A 25193-nucleotide genomic window follows, 5' to 3' on the forward strand; every position below is an offset into this window, starting at 1 on the left:
AGGCACTCAGCTTTATTGCATTGTGGACTGGAAAGCCCACCACTCTTTCTCATGGAGGTTTCTTGGGCCTGCTGCTTCTGTCGTCTCTGCCATCTCAGCAAAGTGTTACACCTCTGTCTCTTGGGTTGAGGAGATCCAGCACAGGAAACTCAGGACTAGCTACACCTCTGACAGCTCTTTCTTGATGGCAGTGAAATCCCTCCTTTTCACCTTTGGGATGGCTCATTTTAAGCCTAGTGAAATGGCAAAACTGACAAATCCCCATGTTAGGGTTCTATACACCTTATTTCCATGGGTCCACCCCCTGGTAGCATAGTGCCTAAGGCACTTGACTGCTAACCGGAAGGCTAGCGGTTCAAACCCACTAGCCACTCCTCTGAAGGAAGGTTGGGCAATCTACTTCTGTAGTGATACTGCCTTGGCAACTCGAGGAGGGGTCACTATAAGTTGGGTCTGACTCGATGGCACTTAACAACAGCAACAACCCCTACAGGGGTGCCATGCACTTTATGTACGTTATTAACAAGCTATCCAATCCCTCTGGTGGGCCACAAGCACCTCACGTATGCATAGTTCCACCCAGGCATCTGGTGGGAGTCACAAAGGCCATGGCTAGAAGAGCCATATTAAGTAATACACTGTACCACAACCCCTGAACACTTTAGCGCATATTTCCAGGAACAAGAACACTCTCTTACTAACCACTGCGCAAATGTCACACTCAGAAAATTTAATGTCAATACTTTAATATATAGTCCATATTTTGCTTCCTGATTGCCAAACTAATATCCTTTGTCTCATCATTAATGATGTTAAAATAAATCACTTGGTTACTCTGGCAGCTCTCATACTTAATGTTCAAATTGTCTCATAAGTGGTCAGTGGAGTCCCTTCAACTTGGCTCCTATGCCCTTTTGCTTTGTCCCCATCAGTTTTTGAGCATGCTTTTACTTTTTGGCAAAAGATGCTCCAGGCTGCTTACTTTGTACTTTCTCTGACCCACTCCTGGAAACAGCCCTTGTGCCAAGCTCACTTTACTCACTTTAGTGGGAAACAGTCTTTAAAACTAAGATCTGAGCCCTAGGTGAACACATTGCTATGTGGTATCTTTGCTTCTAGACATTTTTAGAACTAAATATGTATATTATATATTATATATCTATAATTTATAAAAATATGAAAATATACTGTCACCTCTAATTCCAGTCCAACAAGGTTTCTCCCCTCCATGATACGCGCCCCCCACCCCCCCACCCCCCCGCCCTAATTCGGTATTTCTTCCCTAGCTCCCACAGTGAGAACACTGGCTCCCAGCAATATTGTATTTAGCTATTTGCTCAATCCTACAATACACACAAATGAACTTTGGAATTTCCTCTTTTCCATAAAGAAAATCATAATACATATGTATATTCTCTGTCTTCTGTGCTGAGGATTTAGCCATGGCTGATACTTGGTGAGGAAGCTCTTGTTAGCACATTTGTTTACTCTAGAGGATACGGGAGGGTAAAGCACAGCTGAGGATCCAGGAAGCTGCTCAGGACCCAGAATGCCTCACCACAGGCCCAGGGTGAGGTCTGAAGGCTCATAGGGCTGTAACCAGGTGTCACTGTCGTCCTCTTCGAGGATGCATGTCCCTTTAACGGGTAACTGGCAGATGGTCAGGGGATCCGTGTGTTCGCTGCCATCGTGGGCTCTGGGCCTGAAATACGCACAGAGCGGCCCAGAGAAAGTGTCGGTGAAGGTGAAGATGTGGGAACCATCGGACACATTGAAGAAGGACAACTTTCCAGCCTCACAGTCGAGGAAGACGCCCACACGCCGCGGGGGCACGCGCAGGGTGAGCGCGATGCGGTGCGGGTCCAGCACGAAGTACTCACAACCATTCCACAGCCCCATTACCCAGTAGCCGGCGGCGGGGCTCAGGCGCGCAGGCCCCGCTCGAGGCACTTCTGCCAGGCACGCGCCCAGGAACCAGCGGCTCCTGCGGCCCACGTGCACCTCCCAGTAGTGGCGGCCTGCTGAGAAGCGCTCTTGGCTCAGCACGCACGTCTGCTCAAGGAACATCTGCGGGTTGCCCGCGGCCAGGCTAGTCGCCTCTGCGCGGGAGGACACGCTCTTGCAATCCTCAGAGACAACCAGGCTGGGGTGCGCTGAGGCTGGATCCAGAGTCACGTCCACTGTGCAGACACAAACAGTTAGGGCCATGGAAGCCGTTTCTCTCCTCGCCTGTGAACTTTGCCAGAAGGGCAAATCTCTGTTTTCTCCTGATGAATCAGTGGGTCACCCTCCTGGAAGTGGTGAGCAAACTACTCCAAACCTTTCCAAGTGATAAGAGGGTTCCTAGGAGCTCTGGTAGCATAGTGGCTAAAGCACTTGACTGCTAACCAGAAGGCTGGCGGTTCAAACCCACCAGCCACTCCTCAGAAGGAAGGTTGGGCAATCCTACTTCCGTAGTGATACTGCCTCGGAAACCCAAGGAGGGGTCGCTATGAGTCGGGAGGGGTCGCTATGAGTCGGGTTTGACTCGACGGCACATAACAACAACAACAACAACTTCTACTCCCACCTCAATCCCATTAGCCTGTGTAGTGTTGAGAGCATCACTGGGCTCTGGGCTTTGCTTCTACAGCAATTTTAAGATTTTAAAACTGAAGGGGATTTGAGGCATTACTTAGTTCAGTGCTCTCCCCTGCAACGCCTCCGTGCCAACACGCACTCATCTAATGAATGGGGAACTTGAGGGTCCTTTCTGTCAGATTGGACCGGACGATCTGAGAGTTTCCTTATAGACTATGTTCTCTCCTGCAAATAGGTCCAAGTAGCACCCTTCTTGCCAGATAGAAACAAATGCATGTGTGAGCTTGTGTGTGTGATGTGTGTGTGCATATGTGTCTTGTTGTTATGTGCCCTAGAGTTGGACCCGAGTCATAGTGACCCCTCCTTGGGTTTCCAAGGCAGTATCACTACTGAAGTAGATTGCCCCTTCTTCTTTCCAAGGAGTGGCTGGTGGGTTTGAACCACCAGCCATCTGGTTAGCAGTCAGGTGCCTTAGGCACTATGCTACCAGAGTTCCCGTGCATATGTGTAGGTGTGTAATATGTACACATGCAGGTGTGTGTATGTCATGTTGCATAGGGTGCAGCTGTGCCTGTATGTCTCTGAGGGCAGACCCAAGTGCTTGGCTGCTGAACAGAATCTTTCTAATCTCAGATATTTCCTCTCTACCCCCCTTTTAAGATCCAACCAACCTGAGCCACTTTGAGTCACAGTTTCTCAGCTCAGTTACCTGCATATCTTTGGGCTGCTCTCCATTCTGAAACCAAACAGAGATCTGAATCAGTAACTCTGGAACCAGAGGGAGGAGAGATTCAGGAAGCATGAAGACACTCACAAACTGAATAACCCTGTTCCACTATGTCAGGTGGTTTTGATCCAGACTCCTCTGGATCCATCATTTTCCTGGGATTTGGGGAGCTCTGGTGGTGTAGTGCCTGAAGCATGTGACTATTAACCAGAAGGCTGGCAGTTCAAACCCACTAGCCAATCCTCGGAAGGAAGGTTGGGCAATCTACTTCCATAGTGATACCACCTCAGAAACCCAAGGAAGGATCCCTATGAGTCAGATCCAACTCGAAGGTAGCATTTGGTTTTTGGTTGGTTGTTGTTGTTATGTGTCGTCGAGTCAGAGCTGACTCATAGCGACCCCTCCTTGGGTTTCCGAGGTGGTATCACTATGGAAGTAGATTGCCCAACCTTCCTTCCAAGGAGTGGCTGGTGGGTTTGAACCGCCAGCCTTCTGGTTAGCAGTCAAGTGCCTTAGGGCATTTTAAGTCAGTACCTGATTATGCTAAGGCTGCTGGTGGGCTGAAGTCGGGAAAAGCAGAGCTTAAGGACCAAGAGAACCAATATAACTAGCTTGGATGCCCTGAGGGATGGAAAGAAGGTCTCAATCTCTGACCTGCCAGGATTAGTCCACAGGAGGCTCAGATAAGCATGGCTGTCATTCTAAGATGTCCTCTAAAGACCATGTCTTCTCTCAATGTTCCTTCATTTTAACATGAGCCTTTCTGAGTGGATTTGTTTTGTTTGCAACTGAGAATTCACCAAGTCACAACATAGCAGTTTTTCAACCCTGGGTTTACATCAGAAAAACCTTCAAAAATATATAGCATTTGTGTGGAATAATTCAATTTTATAATTGCCCAAGTTTATCTATAAATTCAAAGCAATCCCATGCAAAATTCTTTTTGGATATTTTTAAAGGAACTTGATGAGTTTATCTTCCCTAAAATTTATAGTTTAAAAAGGCCCATTAATTTTGAAAAGAAAGAGAAATTATACTTCCAGGCATTATAACAGTCATAGCAGTAAAAGATTGAGGTAATAAGTGCATATCTATATATGGAACCTGAATATGCACTAAAGGTGATAAATACCCCACATCAGTGGAGAAATCATGGATGGCATTGGGAAAACTGACTCTCTGTGTAGAAAAATAACTGGATTCCCAACCCCAATAGAAAAATGGGCAAAGAATATTAATTGTAAAATTTCAGAATTGGAAGCACCTGAAGCCAACGAGCACATAAAGAGATGCTCAAACTTAGTGTTCAGAGGAGTGCAAACTAAAACAACAATGACTAATTGCTTACCCTCATTGAATAGGCAGACTTGGAAAGCTGGCTCATATAGGATGTGGGCACATGGGCCTCCACACACTCTGCTGGTGGGAGGATGGATGACATTGCCTTCTGGGTTCTTCTCTGTGTATCTTTCCAAGGGCCAGCAATGCCCCTCCTGGGTGGATAGCCCAAAGATGGGGCTATACGGCAACATGTTTAATGCAATTCATTCAGCAGTGTTTGTGGTGTTGGGATATTAGAGGCATTCTGGATGTCTGACCCAGGAGGAGGCTGGCTAAAATGGTGGGGTCCACAGCAAGAAGGAGAAATAGACCAGATGTACACATGGGCACAGTGATGAGTGGGAAAAAGTAAGAAACAGCAAAAGATTGTAAACATCATTTCCATAAGGTAAAATGCATGTGCAGAAAAAAGGAATTCACATTTGTAAGAAGATATACAAGCTAAAGATACACTAGTAGACTGTGCGCTTTATGCGAGTGTGGTGGTTAAGTTTGTGTGTCAGCTTGGTAGGGCCTGGTTGAGTGGCTGGGCAGCTGGATGTAGTATTCCCAATGATGAGACTGGTAATCAATCCCAGGATGGAATCTACTGTGAGCAGCTGAGTAGCTGCCTTAGGGATGTGGTCTGCTTCCTGTATATAAGGAGAAGCTTTGGGGAATGGTCTGTAGCTTATGGCATGCTTGAACCCTGCATATAACTGTGTCATTGTTCAGCAGTCTGCCATGCTCTGCTGACCTTGGGACTTCCAGTGGACTTGAATCAATGGTCTGCTGTGTGGTTTGATAACATCGGACTGTGCCTTTTACTTGTTGACGTTGGATTTATGAGTCTCAGCAGTCAGCAGCTGCCTGAATGAAGAAAGCCTCTGGCTGCAGTGGGCCAGGAACCAGAGGCAGAGCTGAAGCCAAGATCGAGGGGCTTTCACCCAGTCCCCAAAGCCCAGCACTTTGAACCGGGACTTTTCTAGTCTCCAAAATTGTAAGAGAATAAACTCCTGTTTGTTCAAGCCATCCCATTTGAGGTATCTTCTTGTCAGAGCAGTACTAGGTAACCAGAACAGGGAGGAATAGAGGGAAGTATGGAGAAAGAATATTTTCATATGTAGAAACATGCTCCTCCCTGACCCACTTGGACACCAGGAGTCTAGGTGATTCTGATGTGCATCCAGGATTTGAATGAGTGGTTTATAGTTTGGTTAGGCCGCAGAACAATATAAAAATAAAATGAGTATAACCTTTACTAGATAACATAGAGTAATGGATGCAGTGTGTAAGGCTATGGAATGAAATCAGAATGAAATGTAGTTAATCAGAGCAAATCTGACTGGTCTTTAAATGTAAAATAGGGTAAGGGAAAAGGCACTTCACTCACCAGCCTGGCCTTCAGCTCTTCTCCAGTCTGCATCAGCGAAGGAAAAACATGGATTAGAACATCAGGAGCTCACAGCTTGTTTTGCTCACACATCTTCTTTTGTACCCACCACTCCCTTTCTTCTCCCCCTTTGTCTTTCTGTCATCCACACAGCCAGCAGGGTGCCAACCTGGGCATCCTACCTGGGTGGGAGATGAAAAGAAGATACATGGATAACCAGATGCAAAAGAGGGACAAGAAAAAATAGTTTTAAGAAGGATCACTTACCAAGTTCTGTCTGAAGCTTCCCTGTAAGCAAAATCCAAGAAGAAAACATCAGCCTTCAAACAAGTAGAACCACTTCCCCAAGGCAGTCAGGCCACTGGAAAGAGGTTGCTTAGTTTTAAGCCACTGCTAACCTCAACATCAGTTGAAAACCTTATGAGTAACAGTGAAATGCTGTCTGATGTATTGCTGGAAAACTTTATGAATAGCCATGAAACATTTTCTGATACAGTGCTGGAAGATGAACCTCTCAGGTTGGAAGGCACTCAAAATATGACTAGGGAAGACCTGCCTCCTCAAAGTAGCATTGACTTTAATGATGTGGATGGAGTAAAGCTTTCATGACTTTCATTCCTGATGGGCATGACTCAAAATGTGTAGAAACAGCTGCAAGCATTCATTAACAATCAGAACATGGAATGTATGAAGTATGAATATAGGAAAACTAGAAGTTGTCAAAAATGAAATGAAACACATAAAGATCAATATCCTAGGCATGAGTGAGCTGAAACGGACTGGTAATGGCCATTTTGAATCAGATAATTGTATGGTCTACTATGCCTGAAATGACACATTGAAGAGGAAAAGTGTTGCATTCATCATCAAAAAGAATGTTTCAAGATTTATCTGAAGTATAATGCTGTCAGTGGTAGAATAATATCTGTATGCCTATCAGGAAGACCAGTTAATACACTTTTATTCAAATTTACACACCAACCACTAAAGCCAAAAAGAAGAAACTGAAGACTTTTACCAACTTCTGCATGCTAAAATTGACCAAACATGCAGTCAAGATGTGTTGATAATTACTGGTGATGGGAATGCGAATGTTTGGAAGCAAAGAAGAAACATCCATAGTTTGAAAATATAGCCTTGGTGATGAAAATGATGCTGGAGATTGCATGATAGATTTTGCAAGACCAACAACATATTCATTGCAAATACCATTTTTCAACAACATAAATGATGACTATACACGTGGATGTCAACAGATGAAATACACAGAAATCAAATTGACTACGTCTGTGGGAAAAGGTGATGGAGAAGCTCAATATCAACAGTCAAAACAAGGAAAGGAGCTGACAGTGGAACATAACATCAATTGCTAATATGCAAGTTCAAGTTGAAGCTGAACAAAATTAAAACAAGTGAATGAGATCCAAGATACCACCTTGATTATATCTCACCTAAATTTAGAAACCATCTGAAGAATAGATTTGATGCATTGATCAAAGACCAGATGAGTAGTGGGATGATATCAAGAACATCATACATGAAGAAAAGAGACAGAAAAGGAAGACGAGACAGAAATGGATGTCAGAAGAGACTCTGAAACTTACTCTTGAACAGAGAGTAGCTAAAGTGAATGGAAGGAATGATGAAATAAAAGAGCTGAACAGAAGATTTCAAAGGGCAGCTTGAGCAGGCAAAAGTAAAGTATTCAGTGAAATGTGCAAAGACTTGGAGTTGAAAACCAAAAGGAAAAAACATGCTTGGCATTTCTCAAGCTAAAAGAACTGAAGAAAAAAAAAATCAAGCCTCAAATTGCAGTAATGAAGTATTCTGTGGGCAAAACATTGAACAATTCAGGAAGCATCAAAAGAAGATAGAAGGAATACGTAGTCACTGTTTTAAAAAGAATTGGTTGATGTTCAGCTATTTCAGGAGGCAGCATATAATCAAGAACCAATGGTATTGAAGGAAGAAGTCCAATTTGCACTGAAGGAATTTGTGAAAAACAAGGCTCCAGGAATTGATGGAATACCCATGTAGATGTTTCAACAAACAGATGCAGCACTGGAGGTGCTTACTCGTTTATACCAAGAAATTTGGAAGACAACTACCTGGCCAAAGTGACTCTAAGAAATAGGTATTTCTGCCCATTCCAAAGAAAGGTAATCCAACAGAATGTGGAAATTATTGAACAATATCATTAATATCACATGCAAGTAAAATTTTGCTGAAGAAATGATTGCAGCAGTGTATTGACTGGGGACTACCAGAAATTCAAAGTGGATTCAGAAGAGGATGTGGAATGAAGGATATCATTGCTGATGTCAGATGTACCTTGGCAGAAAGCAAAGAATACCAGAGAGATGTTTGCCTGTGTTTTATTGACTATGTGAAGACATTTGACTGTGTGGATCATAACAATTTAGGGATAACATTGCAAAGAATGGAATTCTAGAACACTTAATTGTGCTCATGAGGAAACTGTACATAGACCAAGAGGCTGAAATTAGAACAAACCAGGGAATACTGAATGATTTAAAATCAAGAAGGGTGTGTGTCAGGATTGTATCCTTTTACCATATTTATTCAATCTGTATGCTGAGCAAATAATCCAAGAAGCTGAACTATATGAAGCATACAGCATCAAGATTGGAGGAAGACTTATTAACAACTTGCGATATACAGATGACACAACCTTGTTTGCTGAAAGTGAAGATTTGAAACACTGATGAAGATCCAAAACTACTATCTTCAATATGGATTACACTTCAATGTAAAGACAATGAAAATCCTCACAACTGGACCATAAGCAACATCATAATAAATGAAGAAAAGATTGAAGTTGTCAAGGATTTCATTTCACTTGGATCCACAATCAAAACCCATGGAAGCAGAAGTCAAGAAATCAGACATCATATTGCACTGGGAAAATGTGCAAAATACCTCTTTAAAGTGTTAAGAAGGAAAGATGTCACTGAAGACTAGGGGATGCCTAACCCAATCCATGGTATTTTGTATCACCTCATATGCATATGAAAGCTAGACAACGAATAAGGAAGACCAAAGAAGAGCTGATGTCTTTGAATTGTGGTATTGGCAAGAATACTGAAAATACCATGGACTGCCAGAAGAATGAACAAATCTATCCTTGAAGAAGTGTAACCAGAATGCTCCTTGGAAGTGAGAATGGCCAGACTTCATCTCACCTCCTTTGGTCATGTTGTCAGAAGGACCATTCCCTAGAGAAGGATATATGCTTGCTAACGTAGAGGGTCAGTGAAAAAGGGGAAACCCTCAATGAGATGGATTGACACAGTGGCTACAACAATGGGCTGAAGCATAGCAAAGGTTTTGAGGATGGTGCAACACTTGGCCGTTTTTCGTTCTGTTGTACATAGGGTCGCTATGATTCAGAGCCAACTCAACGGCACTAACAACAACAACAACGCCAAACCCATGCTTGCATCTGTGCCGCCCTAATAAGAGCGGCCTATCTGTGGGATTCTGTTGCCTTGTCCTGTTGTTTGCTTACAGGCAGAAATCTGCACAGGACCTGGAAGGGAAAACCAATCTTGGTATTGAGGGCCCTCTTTCTATGGTTCAGGCCTAGTTTAAAGAGGTTACGCTCATCAGCCCTAGAATCACAAACTTTTTCTGGGGAGGAGTTCCTTAATAATTATAGAGGTACTGCACACAGCCTGCATGAGCCTCAGGGCCACTTCTGGGTACTTTTATTTAAAGTTGTTGTTATGTGCTGTCGAGTCAGCCCCGACTCATAGCAATCCCTCCTTGGGTTGCCAAGGCAGTATCACTATAGAAGTAGATTGCCCACTCCTTCCGAGGAGTGGCTGGTGGGTTTGAACCACCAGCCTTCTGATTAGGAGTCAAGTACTGGGAGGAAAATCACAGTTATTTTTCCCTGCCCACATGCGAAGAACTGACATTTTGCCTCTAGAAAAGCATTCCTTTGATATCTACATCCTATGCTTTCTTTGAAAGAGTTAATGCATCTAGAAAAGGGAACACTATACACTAATGCAGACTACAGTGTTAGTGACTTGTTGCTGTGGAGTCAATTTGGACTCATTGAGACCCAAGTGTGCAGAGTAGAACTGCATTCCATAAGTTTTTCAAGGCTGTGACTTTTTGGAAGATCACCTGGCCTTACTTCTGAGGCCTCTGTGGTTGGTTAGCAGCACAGGACTTAACTCTATGCACCACCCAGGGACTCCAGTGATGTTTTACAGATGCCCCCCCGCCCCCGGACTAATTTCCCCAACCTCACAGTTTTGTCTGGAGTATTGCTGAGCAGGCCAGTTGGTTCTCTTGAGGTATTTCCCTCACTCATTGTGGCCTTCTTCCCAATTCTCCCTTCCTTTGGGCTCACACTTTCCATTTCTACCTTCCTATGTATAAACTCCACACCCTGTAGTAGTGAGCTGCTGAGTTCCTTTGTGGAGAAAAGTGACTCTGATAAATTAGTCCTACTTTAGCACACATTCAATGTGCCACCCTTCCCAGTGGCATTTTCTTTAAAAAGAGAAAGACATTCTAGGAAGCTGAACCAGAGGGAGTAAATGTTTAATGGTGGAATTTGAACTCAGATGATTTGGTGGGGAGGGATTTGCAGGATATATCTGTTGTTGGGTGCTGTTGACTTGATTCCTATTCATAGCCTCATAGCAACCATATATGACAGAGTAGAACTGCCCCATAGGGTTTCCTATGCTGCAATCTTTACTGGAAGGCACCCTGGTGGTAGAGTTGTGAAGAGCTTGGCTGCTAGCTGAAAAGTTGGTGGTTCGAACCCACAGCTGCTCAGCAGGACAAAGATGTTTCAATCTGCTTCTGTAAAGATTATGGCCTTGGAAACCCTGTGGGGCAGTTCTACTCTGTCCTGTAGGTTTCCTGTGTGACAGAAAAGGCCACAAGGAGCAGATTGCCAGGTCTTTTCTACCTTGAACCACAGATTTTTTTGTTAACAGTCTACTGCTTAACCATTGCACAATCAGGGCTCCTTAGGATCTGTCTTAAGTATCTCAAGTTAGAGCTGGTGGGCAGCTGCGCAGGGGCACACAGTCAGTCTTTCTCTAGTTCAGGAGTGGAGAGGTTCGAGGGGCAGAAAAGTGGATTTAGGATTAATTTGTTTCTCTTGCATTTCTATCCACAGGAAAGCCTAAAACCACTCCTCCCTTCCATAACCCACGCAGGTACTTTGCCAGCAGCCAACAGTGTAGCCATCCAGAACATACCCAGCTCTGCTGTGAGTTTCCCTGGAAGAGAAATGAAGAAAAGAAAAATTTCTCAGGTGGGGCACGAATCAGATAGGACAGATTGATGAACACTGAGACTAGTGGCATTGCTAGGGTTGGTGTCAGGGCAGTAACTCACGGTGTCACACACTCCCCCATGGGCTTCCATACCAGACTGCACAGAATCTTAGTCATGTTTATCATCAATTTTAAGTATAGAATATGTGACATCTTCACTTGTAAATTGCTTAACTGTAATATTTCTTAGGTTACGTGAATACAAACAAAGTTTTTGTGAAATCTTTCTACTTTGAAATATGCTTTTATTCGTTGCAACATTCTTACTAACTGATGAGAAGCCTTTTCAATTTTTCTCCCTATTTTTGTTTAATTGCTACTTTATCTTCAAAAAAGTTTTGGTGTAAGTTCACAACTACTAATCACCACAATGTTGTAGCCAAAACACCAGAAAAATTAGATAAAATCAGCAAAAATTTGATAAAACCACTGGTAGCAACAAAAACAACTGTGCATATGTGCGCTCGTAGTGCCTGCAGAGGAAACTACGTGATTCAATCTGTCATGGTAATTGGGGTCATAATGACAGCTCTGACCAAAGCACATTGTTGTTGTTGTTGTTATATGCCATTGAGTTGGACCCGAGTCATAGCTACCCCTCCTTGGGTTTCCCAGGCGGTATCACTACGGAAGTAGATTGCCCAACCTTCCTTCTGAGGAGTGGCTGGGGGTTTGAACCACCAGCCTTCTGATTAGCAGTCAAGTGCCTTAGACACTATGCTACCAGAGCGCATTAAAGGGTTCTAAAAGGAAATCAGCATAGTGTTTTAGCCTTGCAAGTATATTGATACCTATAAGCTGGGCTTATGGAAAATGTTTTTGTTGTTATAACTAACTACAGGGATATTTTTACAAAAAGTAATAAATTTCTGCTGAAACACTGCACAGAAGTTTTATAGATAATCATGGTGGTGTTATTCCCTCTGACAGTATCACCTGGTGTGGTCTGCACCATCCCACTCACCCCCCTCCTGATGCCACTGACTGAGACCTCAATTCCCCCAAGTGCACAGACTCTATCCAGGCTCCCTGCATTATAGCAGCCCAGGCTGAAAGCCAGAATGAGAGGGCTCTACTGAGGTGTGGGGAGGGAAAGAGTGACCCTTCTCTGCACCAACCCCTCTCTGCCCAGCTCTTTAGTCTCCCAGGGCCTGAGGTGCTGCCCTGTTGACCCAGCACCTTCCCCTTTGGCAGTCAGGGATGTGGAGGAAAAATATGCCTCTTCTGCCATTACCTTTTTCCTTCTCTGCCAGCTTCTTTAGCTTCTCTGAAAGGAAGAAAAAGGGGGAGAAGAGGTGAGAATGTGCCCTCCCTGCCTATTTCTACCTGCCTTCCAGCCCTGCCTCCAGGCAGAATAGTGCCTCCATAAGCCACTCTGAAGTCCAGTTTCTGCCACCCTCTCATGCCCTTTGCACAACTTCCCTCCCTCAGCAAAGCCAGTATTAGGAAGGTGAGCCCAGGACCTCTCTCCTACCTTGAGTTCTCCGTTGCTTCTGAAAAAAGTACAGCACCATTATCATTAGGAGAGCGAGGAGCAGCGGCAGTACTGCCAGTGTCCCAAGGAAAGCTCCCTTCCAGGGGGAGGTTCTGGGTAAAAAAACATCTGGAAAATATCCCAAGGGAATTGTCTCGATTTTTGACACCACTTAACACTAAGTAAGGAGCTGTGGTGGCACAGTGTCTAAGGTATTTGACTGCTAACCAGAAGTTTGGCAGTTCAAATCCACCTACCACTTGGCAGAAGAAAGACCAGGCAATCAACCTCCTTAAAGATTTAGTGCCTCGGAAACCCAGCGGGCGTTGCTATGAGTCAGAATCGACTTGATGGCAGTGGATTTCAACACTAAGTGAGAAGACTATCCTGGAACCCACCTGCTGGAAAACTTTCCAAGTGCCTTTCATTTGGTCCATTCAGCCTTCTGGGCCTCACCATAGCACTCTGTAGAATGGGCATAAGAGCAACTGCTCCACACACTGCCCAGGTAGCATAATGTGCAATAGTGGCAGACTTAAATTTGTTAAGCCAAAGAACACAGTGCTGCAAACCAAAGGATGTGAATTGAGACAAGGTGGTGGACCCTGCCTACTTGTCCCAGCTTAGAACATCTGTGACCACAGCTCCTGATCTTCCAGTACTCCTGCCCACTCTTGTTCTACACATGAAAGACAATACAACCCAAGGTAGTTATAGTTCAAGCCCAGTGAATTATTGCTCTGTGCCAGCACTGTGGAATCCACTAATCACCTCACTTGGTTGCAAACACTTGGTTTCTACCTGTGTTCCCACCACACCTTTAGAGAAACTGGCATACTGATCATAGTTCCCCTCCTCTCTCCCCAGGCTGCCTTTCATATATATATAACCAAATTCACTGCTGTCAAGTCAATTTCGGTCATAGCCACCCCTCCGTGGGTTTCTGAGGCAGTATCTCTATGGAAGTAGATTGCCCAGTCTTCCTTCTGAAGAGTGGCTGGTGGGTTTGAACTACCAGCCTTCTGGTTAGCAGTCAAATGCCTTTGGCAGTATGCCACCACAGGTCCTAAAACAATTATAGCCATGCACATTAAACACTGGAAGTTCAGCCTGCACCCTTCTATGACCCACCCCACTACCATCAAGTTGATTCTGACTCATAGCAACCCCTGTTTGGTTTCCAAGGCAGTAAATCTTTACGGAAAGGAGTTTGCCCCATCTTCCTTGAGTGGAGCAGCTGGTGGGTTTGAACTGCCAAGCTTCTGGTTAGCAGTCAAACACCTTAGGCACTGTGCCACCAGAGTTCCTTACCTTCTATGAGTGCCTCATAATACAACTTTGATAGTAGATAATGGTCTCACCTAAATCTCCTCCCTGACCCATCTCTTTTAAATCCATATACACATCCTGCCACTCTCTAGTACCCTTCACTGCTTCATTTTCCTCCATAGCAACTAATAGCTTCTAAAATATGATGTAATTACCTAATTTTTCCATTTCCCATACTAGAATACGGACCTGAGGGCAGTAGTTTGGGGCACATTGTAAGTGCTCAATAAACACTGCTTACGGGATGAAATTAGGAACAAGTAGGTGCTCATGGGGAGTCCCTGAGTGGTGCAAATAGTTTGCGTGCTAAGTTGCTAAGCAGAAAAGAGGAGGCTTGAATTCATTCAGAGGCACCTCAGAAGAAAGGTCTGGTGATCTGTTTGTGAAAACTGCCCATTAAAAACTCTATGGAATACAATTCTATTGTGCCACACACGGGGTCATCATAAGTAGGAATTGATTCAGTGGTCACTGGCTGGTTAGGCTTTTATGATGACTTCTGATGAGTAGAGGTTATGGGATTTAGTGTGTGACCTTTGTTACATAGATTTTGTGCCTTTCCTACTCCCACCCCCAGCCCCCATTTACTGTGTGGGTTGTCAGTTGTGCTCTTAGTAGACTTAGTTGCTGACTTTTTCAGGTGTGAAGCCCAGCCCACCCCACGTGCATGCAAGCCATTGTGTCCTTACAGACAAGCTTTGGAACAATGGACCTGGAAAACATGATAACTAGGAAGATGAGGGTGACCTGGAACCACTGACCTGCTATCTGGACCACAAACTCTTTCTTCTGGACGAGGAGGGGGTTCTGGATGGAGCAGGACACATTGCTGTGGGCTCCCTCTCGGAAGACCACAGATGTTTCCAGACTGAACAGGCCCTGGGCCTCCTGAATGATGGCTTCAGACTCAGGAGGCAGGCACTGTCCTTGATGGTCTCTCCATTGAATCTTGGGCTTGGGGTACCAGCCATTGGAGCTGCACCTCAGGTGAATACCTCCCTCCTTGAAGCCCTCAAGGGAGATGTGAGGGTCTGATCCTAGCCCTAGAAGAGGCAAAGGAGTGACAAATATCAGGCTCTTTCCCAGAAGGTGCTCATGAAGCTCATGACACCATTCGGCATTTGCAGTGGCTACCAGGAAGCCCTCACCCATGGACTGTACGTGACAGTTAAGATCAATGGTGGCATGTGGGCCAGTACTACCCCTGAGGGACATTTGAAAATATGGAGTGGGACATTTGATGGGAAAGTGCTACTGAACTTTAGTCCTGATACACAACAGATAGTCCCTCCAGAATGAAGAAGTGCCCCATCCTGAATTCCAGTAGAATGTCTTGTCTACTTAATGCCCCCAGAGCTCAGTGCTTGGGCTCTCTTATTTCCATATCCTTGTGGAATTAGCTTCATTTTTTAAATATGTAAAACAGTACTATGGTTCAAAAAATATGATTTTCATTCTTTCTTAACAAAAGTTTACATATTTGAACTTCTTTTATAACTTGTTTTTTTCTCTTAACAATAAACCCTAGAAATCACATCAGTTTGAGTAGCTTCTCTTCATTTTTTTCTTTTCTAACTGCATAGTACTCCATTGTATGGGTATACCACTCTGTCACCTATACTTGGGTGTTGGCTGTTTCCAGTGTTTCACAATTACAAACAATACTACAAGGATTACATTTATGCATGTGCTTTTCTTTTAATTGGCGGTATATCTTCAGGGTAAATTCCTAGAGATGGGTTTGCTGTGTATAAAGGTAGATGCACAAGTAGTTCTATTAAATATTGCCAAGTTCCATCTACTGGAGCATCATGATTTCGAACTCCACCAGCAAGGTATGAGAGGACCTGCTTCTCTATAGCTCTATCAACAGAGTGAGTGGTCAATTTTTGAATTTTTGCCAACCTAATATGTGAAAAGGAGCTCTGGTAGAATAGTGCCTAAGACATTTGACTGCTAACCAGAAGGCTGGTGGTTCAAACCCACCAGCCACTCCTTGGAAGGAAGATGGGGCAATCTACTTCCATAGTGATACTGCCTCGGAAACTCAAGGAGGGGTCGCTGTGAGTTGGATCCGACTCTACGGCAGTGAGTTTGGTGGGTTTTTTTTTTTTGATAGTTGAAAAATTATACATCAGTATAACTTTAATTTGATTTTCTCTCATTATGAGTAAAAGTGACCATCTTTTCCAAGTTTAAGAGTCATTTGTGTATCTTTGTTTGTGGACTATTCATATATCTTGCTCATTTTCTAACAATCTTTCCCTCTGTTTATTGATAGGTTTTGGTTTTTTATTTTTTTTAATTAGAGATATTCTCCCTTTATTTGTATTTCTGTACCTACTCAAGCAAAGCCAAAACCCACTGCTATTGAGTTGATTCTGACTCATAGTGACCCCCATTAGCCATAAATCTGTACAGAAGTAGATTGCCCCATGTTGCTTCCCCAGAGCAGCTGTGGGGTTTTAACTTCTAGTTAGCAGTCAAATGCCTTAGGCACTGCACCACAAGAGCTCCTCTGCAAGCTACACAGTTCTATCCAAATTGATTCTTTCTCTTTCTGCTCCACTGGGGTGTGGTCAGGTCACCTACCTGCTACCTCCAACTGCCAGATAACTTCCCCAGTGAAGTCACTGGAGATGAAGCGGCATCCGTAGGGACCCTCGTCAGATGGGATGACACTATGGAGCTGCAGGATCACGCTGCCATCTCTGATTTCATCCTTGATGAGTTTGGTCCTATTCTGGAACTCTGCCATCTGCCGGCTGGAGAGCTCCTGCCGCTCCTGGTACAGGTGGACCACATCAGAGGCCCGGCTCCGGAACCAGAGGATCTCCATGTGCTCAGCGTCCAGGTACGGTGACAGGTGGCATGAGAACTCCACTTCTTCCCCAACGAGGGCCAGGATGGATTCCCCAGGGCCTACCACCTTGATGTCCTCTAGGATGAAGAGCCATAATTTTCCATCACACCCCTTATCTGGTAAACTAATCAAATGGCACATGTAGGACATTCTACAGAACAACTGCATTGGTTTCTTGAGCAAGTAATTGTTATTTTAAAAAATAAGTGTACTATGTTAAAAAAATACACAAGGGACATTACAACCAGATACACTGGGTTGCGCTGGGCTAGTTATTGGTTTGCAACTGTTATTTTAGAGACAATTATGTAAATTTGATTATGGTCAAGGTATTAAATGAAATGAAAAGTTACAGAAATAGAATCTTTGTCATAAAAAGCAAGTTTCAAAACAGTATACCTACTACTACTAAATAAATCCCATTTGATAAAAAGCAGATATGTTTGTGTGAATAAGCAGAGAAAAAGATCAGAAAGGAGATACAGCAAATTGTTGATGTTGGTGATTTATGCACAATAAGAATAGAAATTTTCCTATTTTTGCTTGTCTGATTTCTAATTCTTTATACTGGACACATGCAGCTCCTCTAATAACAAAATATATTTTAAGGATCTATAGGGGCTCCCAGATTCATGACTTTAACTGTCTAAACAGCAAATCTTGCCATCAAGACTTTTATTTATCATGATCTTTCATTTGATTGCCCTCCTCATCAGTGATATCTCCCTGTGGCCCCTCCGTTCTCTGCAAACTTAGCTGTTTTCTGCAATTTCATGAGGGTGGCTGGTTCCAGCTGCTGTTCCTTTGCGTGAGCTGTTCCTTGCCACTCAGCAGGGCCTCACTTTCTTCTCTCTGACCTCCATGCACCTCATTCCTTCCTTCCAGTTTCAACAAAAATCACATACCCAAACTCTCCCTCCATGGATCCCTCCTCCTCCTTCATTTTTCTCATAGAATATAGGGGCACCTTTTTTTGTTTATGCTACCTTGCCGCCCACTGGGTGAAGGTCCAACACGCTTCCTACCAGCTTCCCTGTCCAAGTTATTTCTGGCTCTCTCTCCCTACTCGATGCCTGACCCTCTGTATGACACACCCTGACTCAGTTTACCCTCCACATGTCATCTTCCTGAAGAATGCACATTCTTTCAGGCTCAGCTTGAACAGCATCTCCTCTCTATGGCTCTTCTTGGCTTTCCAGGAGAAACAAATTGCTCTCTTACCTGTGCTCCCCAAGTCTTCAGATATAGTTCTCTTGTAACCTTGGTCACGCAGCTGGACAGTTGCTTATGTCATGTTCAGTCTCCTACCTTGACTCTAAGCTTCTTGAAGACCTGTGCCTCAGTCACCCAGATGTCCCTGGTTTCCAGTCCAGGGGGTCAGGGTAATGTATTTGCATAACTAATTCATGCAAATAACTAGTTGGCTGCCTCTATTGGCTTCTTCTTTCATGAGAGATGGTTGGACAGAGGTCCTTCCTACTCCTCAGGCCTACACACAGGGGTGGAGTGAAAAAATATTTACCAACCAGCTTAGCATAAGCACAGACCAATAAGAATCTCCTGGCACCTTCCTGATATGCCTCCTTTGATGCCTGTTAACCGTGGGGTCATGGAAAAGCGTGTAAGGGATGCTAGTAATTGGAGAAATGGTGGTGGAACATTAAGGGGCTTGATGATCAGAGGAAGTAGCAATTTAACAACTGGGGTGGAAATCTTCATGTGTTATTAGTCACTGGTACTAGGTTATAAGATCTCTGCCTGGGACTGCATCTGGGAAAAGGAGAGATGGATAGAAGCTGAGGTGCTCATGTCTTGGCTGGATAGGGTATGGATCAGACACTCTACCTAAGTTTGGCTTCCCAGGTGGGAAGAGGAGGAAGAGGTTGGTGAGGAAGAAGAGACAGCTGGGCAGAGTTACAAGCTGCAAGGATTTCAGGGAGACTGGGAAATCTGCCATCTTCTGTCAGCGGCGGGGGCACCTGGATGGGAACAAAGAGATTTTGAGTGACTTGGAAGACTTGCAATGAGGCCCATAAGACCAGAGGTCTGTCACTACCTCAACTAGTTTTTGTCTGGTTCTTGTGTTCCTTACTAGTCCCAATGTCTACTTTCTTTTCAGTTTTGGCCGGATGTGAGAGCTGCTTCTAATTTTACCAGGCGCCACTGTTAATAGTGTTGCTGGCCTTGCTCAGACTCACGGAACTTCGAGGGGACAAGACCTGAAGGTCTCAGAGGAAGCGGTTTTGAACTGAGTATTGTTTAAAGCCAGGAATAGTCTCATATATTATGGGAAAGGGCCTGCAGTGCTACTCTCCTCAAGGTTTAGTTACTTTCTCCAAACAAAAGGAAATCTCTGGGGAATCTCAGATGCATTTTCACTCTCCCAGCCCTATTCACTACCTACTCAACCTTGCTCCTACTTCCCTTTGCCCTGGAACACCAGGTCCACAAAACAGAAACAAATACAGAGTTCCAATATTTCTAAAATGAAGTCAGCTCCAATGGCTTTCAAGGACACGTTCCCCCAGTGCAGAGGCCTTGGGTGTCTTGATGTCTGTGGCATTTTTGGGACCACACTGATGAACGTATCCCATCTAGCCACCCTTCTCCCATCTGTAGTCCAGGAGACTTATGCCCTAAATCAGACAACAGCCAGCCTCTCTCCTTCCCAACAACTCCTGCTTGGCTCTCACGGTAACACCTGTCAATCTGGTGGCCAATGAGTGTGGTGCACCTGATTTATCTTTGGAGATATACAAGCCTCTCCACATTGTTCAGATCCTCAGAATTTATAACTGGTTACATCTCAATTTCTTTGCCTGAACAATGGAAGAAATCTATGCCAGTTCTGAGGGTTGTTAAGCCTCCCATGGATTTGTTGGATGTTCTTTAATAAATGCCAGCATTTCTGCCCTTTCCCCTCCACCTTTCAAATGTTCTTTTTCTGTCTTCCTGCTAGAGACTCCTTCCTTTCTCACCCTCATAGCACCCCCAGGGGAAGGGCAGTGGTGGGGCCACAGTGAGGTTCTATTCTTCAGGCCCCACTTATCTCCCCTTCTCCCATCTTCTGCCACCATATTCCCATTGTTTGGTTTTCTTTCTTCTGCAGAACCACTGTGTGGCATATGTTCATGTGGTCCTGTGGCTGCATAGCCAATCCACACTACCACAGTTAGGGTATAGACAAGGGGATTTACAAGCGTCTAGGCCATTCAGAGTAGGGTGTGTGGGGCAAGTACCTCTATGGGGACTCCCCAAGTTACCTCTAAGTTGGGAAGGACATAGGTTGAAGGGAATAAAATGGGAGGGAAGGGCCATGGCCCGTGAAGTGAGTGGACCAATTATGAGTGGGCTCGTGCTCAAGCAGGAGAGAGCAAGTTGCTGCAGCTCCATTCTTGCTACCACAGGTCTTTATTGGAGAGGAGATTGGAAGCTCCCTCTGGATATTGGAGTCGTTATTAACACATGACCAGCATGAGCAGAGACCTTGGGCAAGAACTGAGGTTCTGGTTGGACAGTCCAGCTTGTCTTTTGATTGACAACAGGAACCTGTCTGTGACAGGTTCAGAAAGAAGGCAGTGAAGGGCTCTAGAGCAGTGAGTCCAGCCGTTGCTTTGTGTTTTTTTCACCCTCTTCCTTATTCCTTTCTCTTTTCTTTTGTGCCTTTGTCTTTCCTTCTGGATTCTAGACACAGATTAAAACCTTATGAGTGCAGAGCCATGATGTATATATATCACTGTCTTTGAGTTGAATCCAACTCGTAGCGTCGGATCCAACCCAACTCACTGAGTTTCTGAGGCAGTATCTCTACGGAAGTAGATTGCCCAATCTTCCTTCCAAGGAGTGGCTGGTGGGTTTGAACTGCCAGCTTTCTGGTTAGCAGTCAAATGCCTTAGGCATACACCACCAGAGCTTCTGTATATAAAGCAAGAGAGGCCCAGAAGGTATTTATGGATCCATTTGGATCAGCCAGATTCTAAAAAATCAGTCACAACATCAATGGGATATTAGACAGGATCCATAAAGTTTAGCTGGAGTCAGGGGTTGCCTCACAGGAGGAGCACATACCCAATTTCCCTGGGCAGAGGGAGGCTATTACCTCCTGGGGGGCAAGGGTTGGAGAAGTGACTTTCAGAATTGTGGAATTTCGAGAGGAACCTCTGTTCTCCATTGTGACATACCCACATCTCCAATGTGACATGTGATTTCCACAGTGACTCTGTGAAAGGAGGAGGTTGTAAACACATACATTCACACACATGTGCACGCAGTGATGAAAACTATCACAAAGTGTGCACTTACTGTCCACCAAGCACTTACCTATGTGGTAAGTATTATTATCATTATTATTAATAGGCCCAAATTACAGATAAGAAAATTTAGATGCAGGGAGTGACTTGCTCCTGGACACATAGCTAATAAGTGGTGGAGTTGAGATCCCAGCTAAGCTGTCTTGTCTGAGACTATGATGATCTGCTGGTCCTCTGGATCCAGATTTCTCACCAGTCCTTTCCTTTGTCAAATCTGGGTACACCCTTCAGTCACTCCTATTACCCCAAACTGTGAGCATACTATGGAGCCACATGAGCTTCTCTGGCCACAGCCCACAGCCTGATCATCCATCTCATAAATGAACTGAACAAGTGGCATGGTCACAAGAGTGTCAACTAAAAACAAACAAACAAACAAACAAAACAAAACCAATGAAAGTAAAATTCCCATTGCTAGATAAATTAAAACTGGAGTCTCCCTATGGCTTTGCCAAGCAAATGTTTAGACAGGAAGTACATACACTGTGATCCCTTTGCTCCCAACCCTCAAGGATATACACTTCAATCCTAGAGAAGGGGTCTGACATTTTCCTGAGGGAAAAACCCATGATTTCAGAGGTCTGAATGCCCCTTTGTGCTCTAAATGGATCCTTCTCCCCACTTGCTGGCTGACATTTGCCCTTTACAAGTTCACTTCTCCAGTTTAAAGGCTCTGACTCTAATTGAAATGCATTATTGTGAAGGAAAGCACTTTAATACTTCAACCATTCATGCCAGCCACCACCATCGAGTCGATGATGAATCATAGTGACCCATTGGGTTTCCACGGCAGTAAATCTTTATGGAAGTAGATTGCCTCATCTTCCTTCTGCGGAGCTGCTGATGGATTTGAACCACCAACTTTCTGGTTAGCAGTCAAATGCCTTAAGCACTGCGCCATCAGAGCTCAGTATTCATGCCACAGTGTAGATGAATTTCAATTCTGTTCCAGGTGAGAAGGTTTTGCTAAAGGAAGGAGTGACAGGCTGGACACATTGGGTATTTGGGGAGGATGGGGAACTCAGTGAGGGAGAGGAAGGAACAGAGGGGGCCTCAAATTGGTGGGATGCATTTTCCCTAGAGTTTTCTTGGAGATTCTGGGTTGTTCTGTCCTGAGACAGGTAGGTATCCTGCACATAGATGCATAAGAAATGCCTTCACTCTCCAGCAGGGGGAGCCCATTTCTTTTCCTCCCTACTTTAAATTCCTCCCCGTTGCTCCCTTCCCTGCCCCCCAAATTTACTCTGGTAGAATTGCCCCATAGAGTTTCCTAGGACATAGTAGAACTGCACCATAGGGTTTCCAAGGCTGTAATCTTTTACCTTCTGTGGAGCGGCTGGTGGGTTCCAACCACTGACTTTTTGTTTGGTAGCCCATTGCTTAACTGTTGCACAACCAGAGCTTCTTCTCCCTACTTTACTTTCATTTCTTTCTCATTTTCTTCCTGTTCAGCTCCAGCCCTATACCAGTTCTTTCTTCATGAATCTCCATTTTTTAAAACAAAACAAAACAAAACATTTTAGTGTGCTGTTGGTAAAAGCTTACAAAGCACATTAATTTCCAATTCAACAATTTACACATTTTTGTGACATTAGTTGCAATCCCCTCAATGTAATAGCACTCTTCCCCGTTCTTCCCTGAATTCCCCATTCCATTCCTCCTCCTTTCCTGCCTCTCTCTGCATTCTGAATTTTGTTTGGGGGTGAGTGCTGCCCTTTTGGTCTCCTATGGTTGATGGTTCTAAGGCATATGTTCTGCACAGGTGCTGTTGTTCACTTTATAGGTCTGTCTATTATTTGGCTGAAAGTTGATCCCCAGGGATGGGTTCAGTTCCAGGTTTCAAGGGTGGCTAAGGCTCTTAGTATCAGAGGTTTCACTAGTCTCTATTGGACCAGTAAGTCTAGTCCTTTTTATGATTTTAAATATTGTTCTACATTTTCCTCCCACTCTGCCTAGGACCTTCTATTGTGATTCCAGTCAGAGCAGAAGGTGGTGGGAGTCAGGCATCATGTTTCATTCTGGTTTCAGGCCAGTGGATGCTGTGTTCCACATTTTCTGTTAGTCCTTTGGACTAATTCTTTTCTTGAGTTTTTGATTTTCTTCACTTTTCTTTGCTCTGGATGATGAAAGACCAATAGTTGCATCTTAGATGGCTGCTTGCAAAGTTTTAAGACCCCGGTAGCTACATACCAAAGTAGGATGTAGAACATTGTCTTTGTGGACTATATTATGCCATTTGACCTAGATGTACTCTGAAACTATAGTCCTCCAGCCCCAAGACCAATGACTCTGTTCTTCATCATGTTTGCTTATGGCTAAGAAGTTTTCATACCTTTTTTCCCCCTATATTCTCTCCTATATACATGCGTATATTTGCAGCATGTACAAATACATATGCAGAAATATCTATACAAATATCTATATTGTATGACAAATCTCTATATTCATGGATGTACTTCCATACACCAGCCCACAACAGTTCAGGTTGCATATCTATTTATGCTTCTACTCATAAATTATTATTTAATATTATTGTAAGATTATGCATGTAATAGTATTTACTATTGTTGCCTTTTACTCTTATATACCTCTCAATGTCTTCTTTTGCCTTGATTATGTTGCACTGACTTCCCCTTGTTGTATATTGCCTAGACCTTCACCCAAGTTAATACATGTCCTACTTTTAGGAGCTTTGGTGGCATAATGCCTAAGGCATTTGACTGCTAACCAGAAAGTTGGTGGTTCAAAGTCACCAGCAGCTCTGTGGAAGGAAGATGGGTCAGCTTCTGAAACCCAATGTGAGTCACTGTGAGTCAGAATTGACCCGATGGCAGTGAGTTTGGTTTTCTTTTTTTTACTTTCTAGTTAGTAATCTCCCCCAACACCACCTTTTGTTCATTGTTGTTGTTAGGTGACATCGAGTTGTCTCCAATTCATAGTGACCCTATGTACAACAGATTGAAACATTGCCCAATCCTGTGCCAGCCTCACAATCCTTGCTGTACCTGAGCTCATTGTTGCAGCCACTGTGTCAATCTATTTTGTTGAGGTCCTTCCCCTTTTTTGTTGACCCTCCACTTTACCAAACATGATATCCTTCTCCAGGGAATTGTCCCTTCTGACAACATGACCAAAGTAGGTGAGACAAAGTTTGGCCATTCTCATTTTCAAGGAGCATTCTGGCTGCACTTCTTCCAGGATGGATTTGTTAGTTCTTTTAGCAGTCCACAGTACTCTCAGTATTCTTTGCCAACACTACAACTCAAAAGCATCAAACCTTCTTAGGTCTTCCTTATTTATTGTCTAGCTCTCACATGCATATGAGGTGATGGAAAATACCATGGCTTGGGTTGGGCACAGCTTAGTCTTCAAAGAGACAACTTTGCTCTTCAGCACTTGAAAGAGGTCTTTTGCAATATATTTGCCCAATGCGATATGTTATCTAATGTCTTGACTGCTGCTTCCATTAGTGTTAATTGTAGAACCAAGTAATATGACGTCTTTGACTACTTCATTTTCTTCTCCATTTATCATGAAGTTTTTTATTAGACCAATTGTGAGGATTTTTGTTTGCTTTATATTGAGGTGTAATCCATATTGTAGCCTATAGTCTTCAATCTTTATCAGTAAGTGCTTCAAGTCATCTTCACTTTCAGCAAGCAAAGTTGTGTCATCTGTGTATTGCAGGTTGTTAATGAGTCTTCCTCCAATCCTGATGCCACCTTCTTCTTTGTAGAATCCAACTTCTCAGACTATTTGCACAGCACACAAATTGAATAAGTATGGTGAAAGGATACAACCCTGATGCATTCCCTTCTTGATTTTAAACCATGCAGTATCCTCATGTTCTGTTTGAAATGTAGCTTCCTG

The 25193-nt window shown here is 43.9% G+C and overlaps 1 protein-coding gene across 1 annotated transcript; it reads right to left on the reverse strand.

The window, feature by feature from the left end:
* Positions 1-1554: 1554 nt before the first annotated feature.
* BTNL9 (butyrophilin like 9) lies at positions 1555-18970 on the reverse strand. The gene is made up of 10 exons (XM_007954284.1): positions 18859-18970; positions 16743-17090; positions 14912-15193; positions 12822-12950; positions 12582-12614; positions 11270-11290; positions 6288-6308; positions 6021-6047; positions 3290-3316; positions 1555-2180 (listed from the first exon to the last, which is right to left on the reverse strand). Exons 1-10 carry the CDS (start codon positions 18968-18970, stop codon positions 1555-1557), a joined length of 1626 nt encoding a protein of 541 aa, XP_007952475.1.
* Positions 18971-25193: the final 6223 nt, after the last annotated feature.

Source organism: Orycteropus afer, unplaced genomic scaffold, assembly GCF_000298275.1.
Source record: "Orycteropus afer afer isolate SDZICR_OR568_19922 unplaced genomic scaffold, OryAfe1.0 scaffold00455, whole genome shotgun sequence".
Taxonomy (NCBI): Eukaryota; Metazoa; Chordata; class Mammalia; order Tubulidentata; family Orycteropodidae; genus Orycteropus; species Orycteropus afer.

Coding starts and splice junctions, on each gene's coding strand:
- BTNL9 (XM_007954284.1), bottom strand. CDS start 18,970: ATGGCAGATTTCCCAGTCTCCCTGAAATCCTTGCAGCTTGTAACTCTG. Junction 11,291..12,581: donor GCTGGCAGAGAAGGAAAAAG/GTAATGGCAGAA, acceptor TTTCTCTTCCAG/GGAAACTCACAGCAGAGCTG. Junction 2,181..3,289: donor AGCAGCCCAAAGATATGCAG/GTAACTGAGCTG, acceptor GTGTCTGCACAG/TGGACGTGACTCTGGATCCA.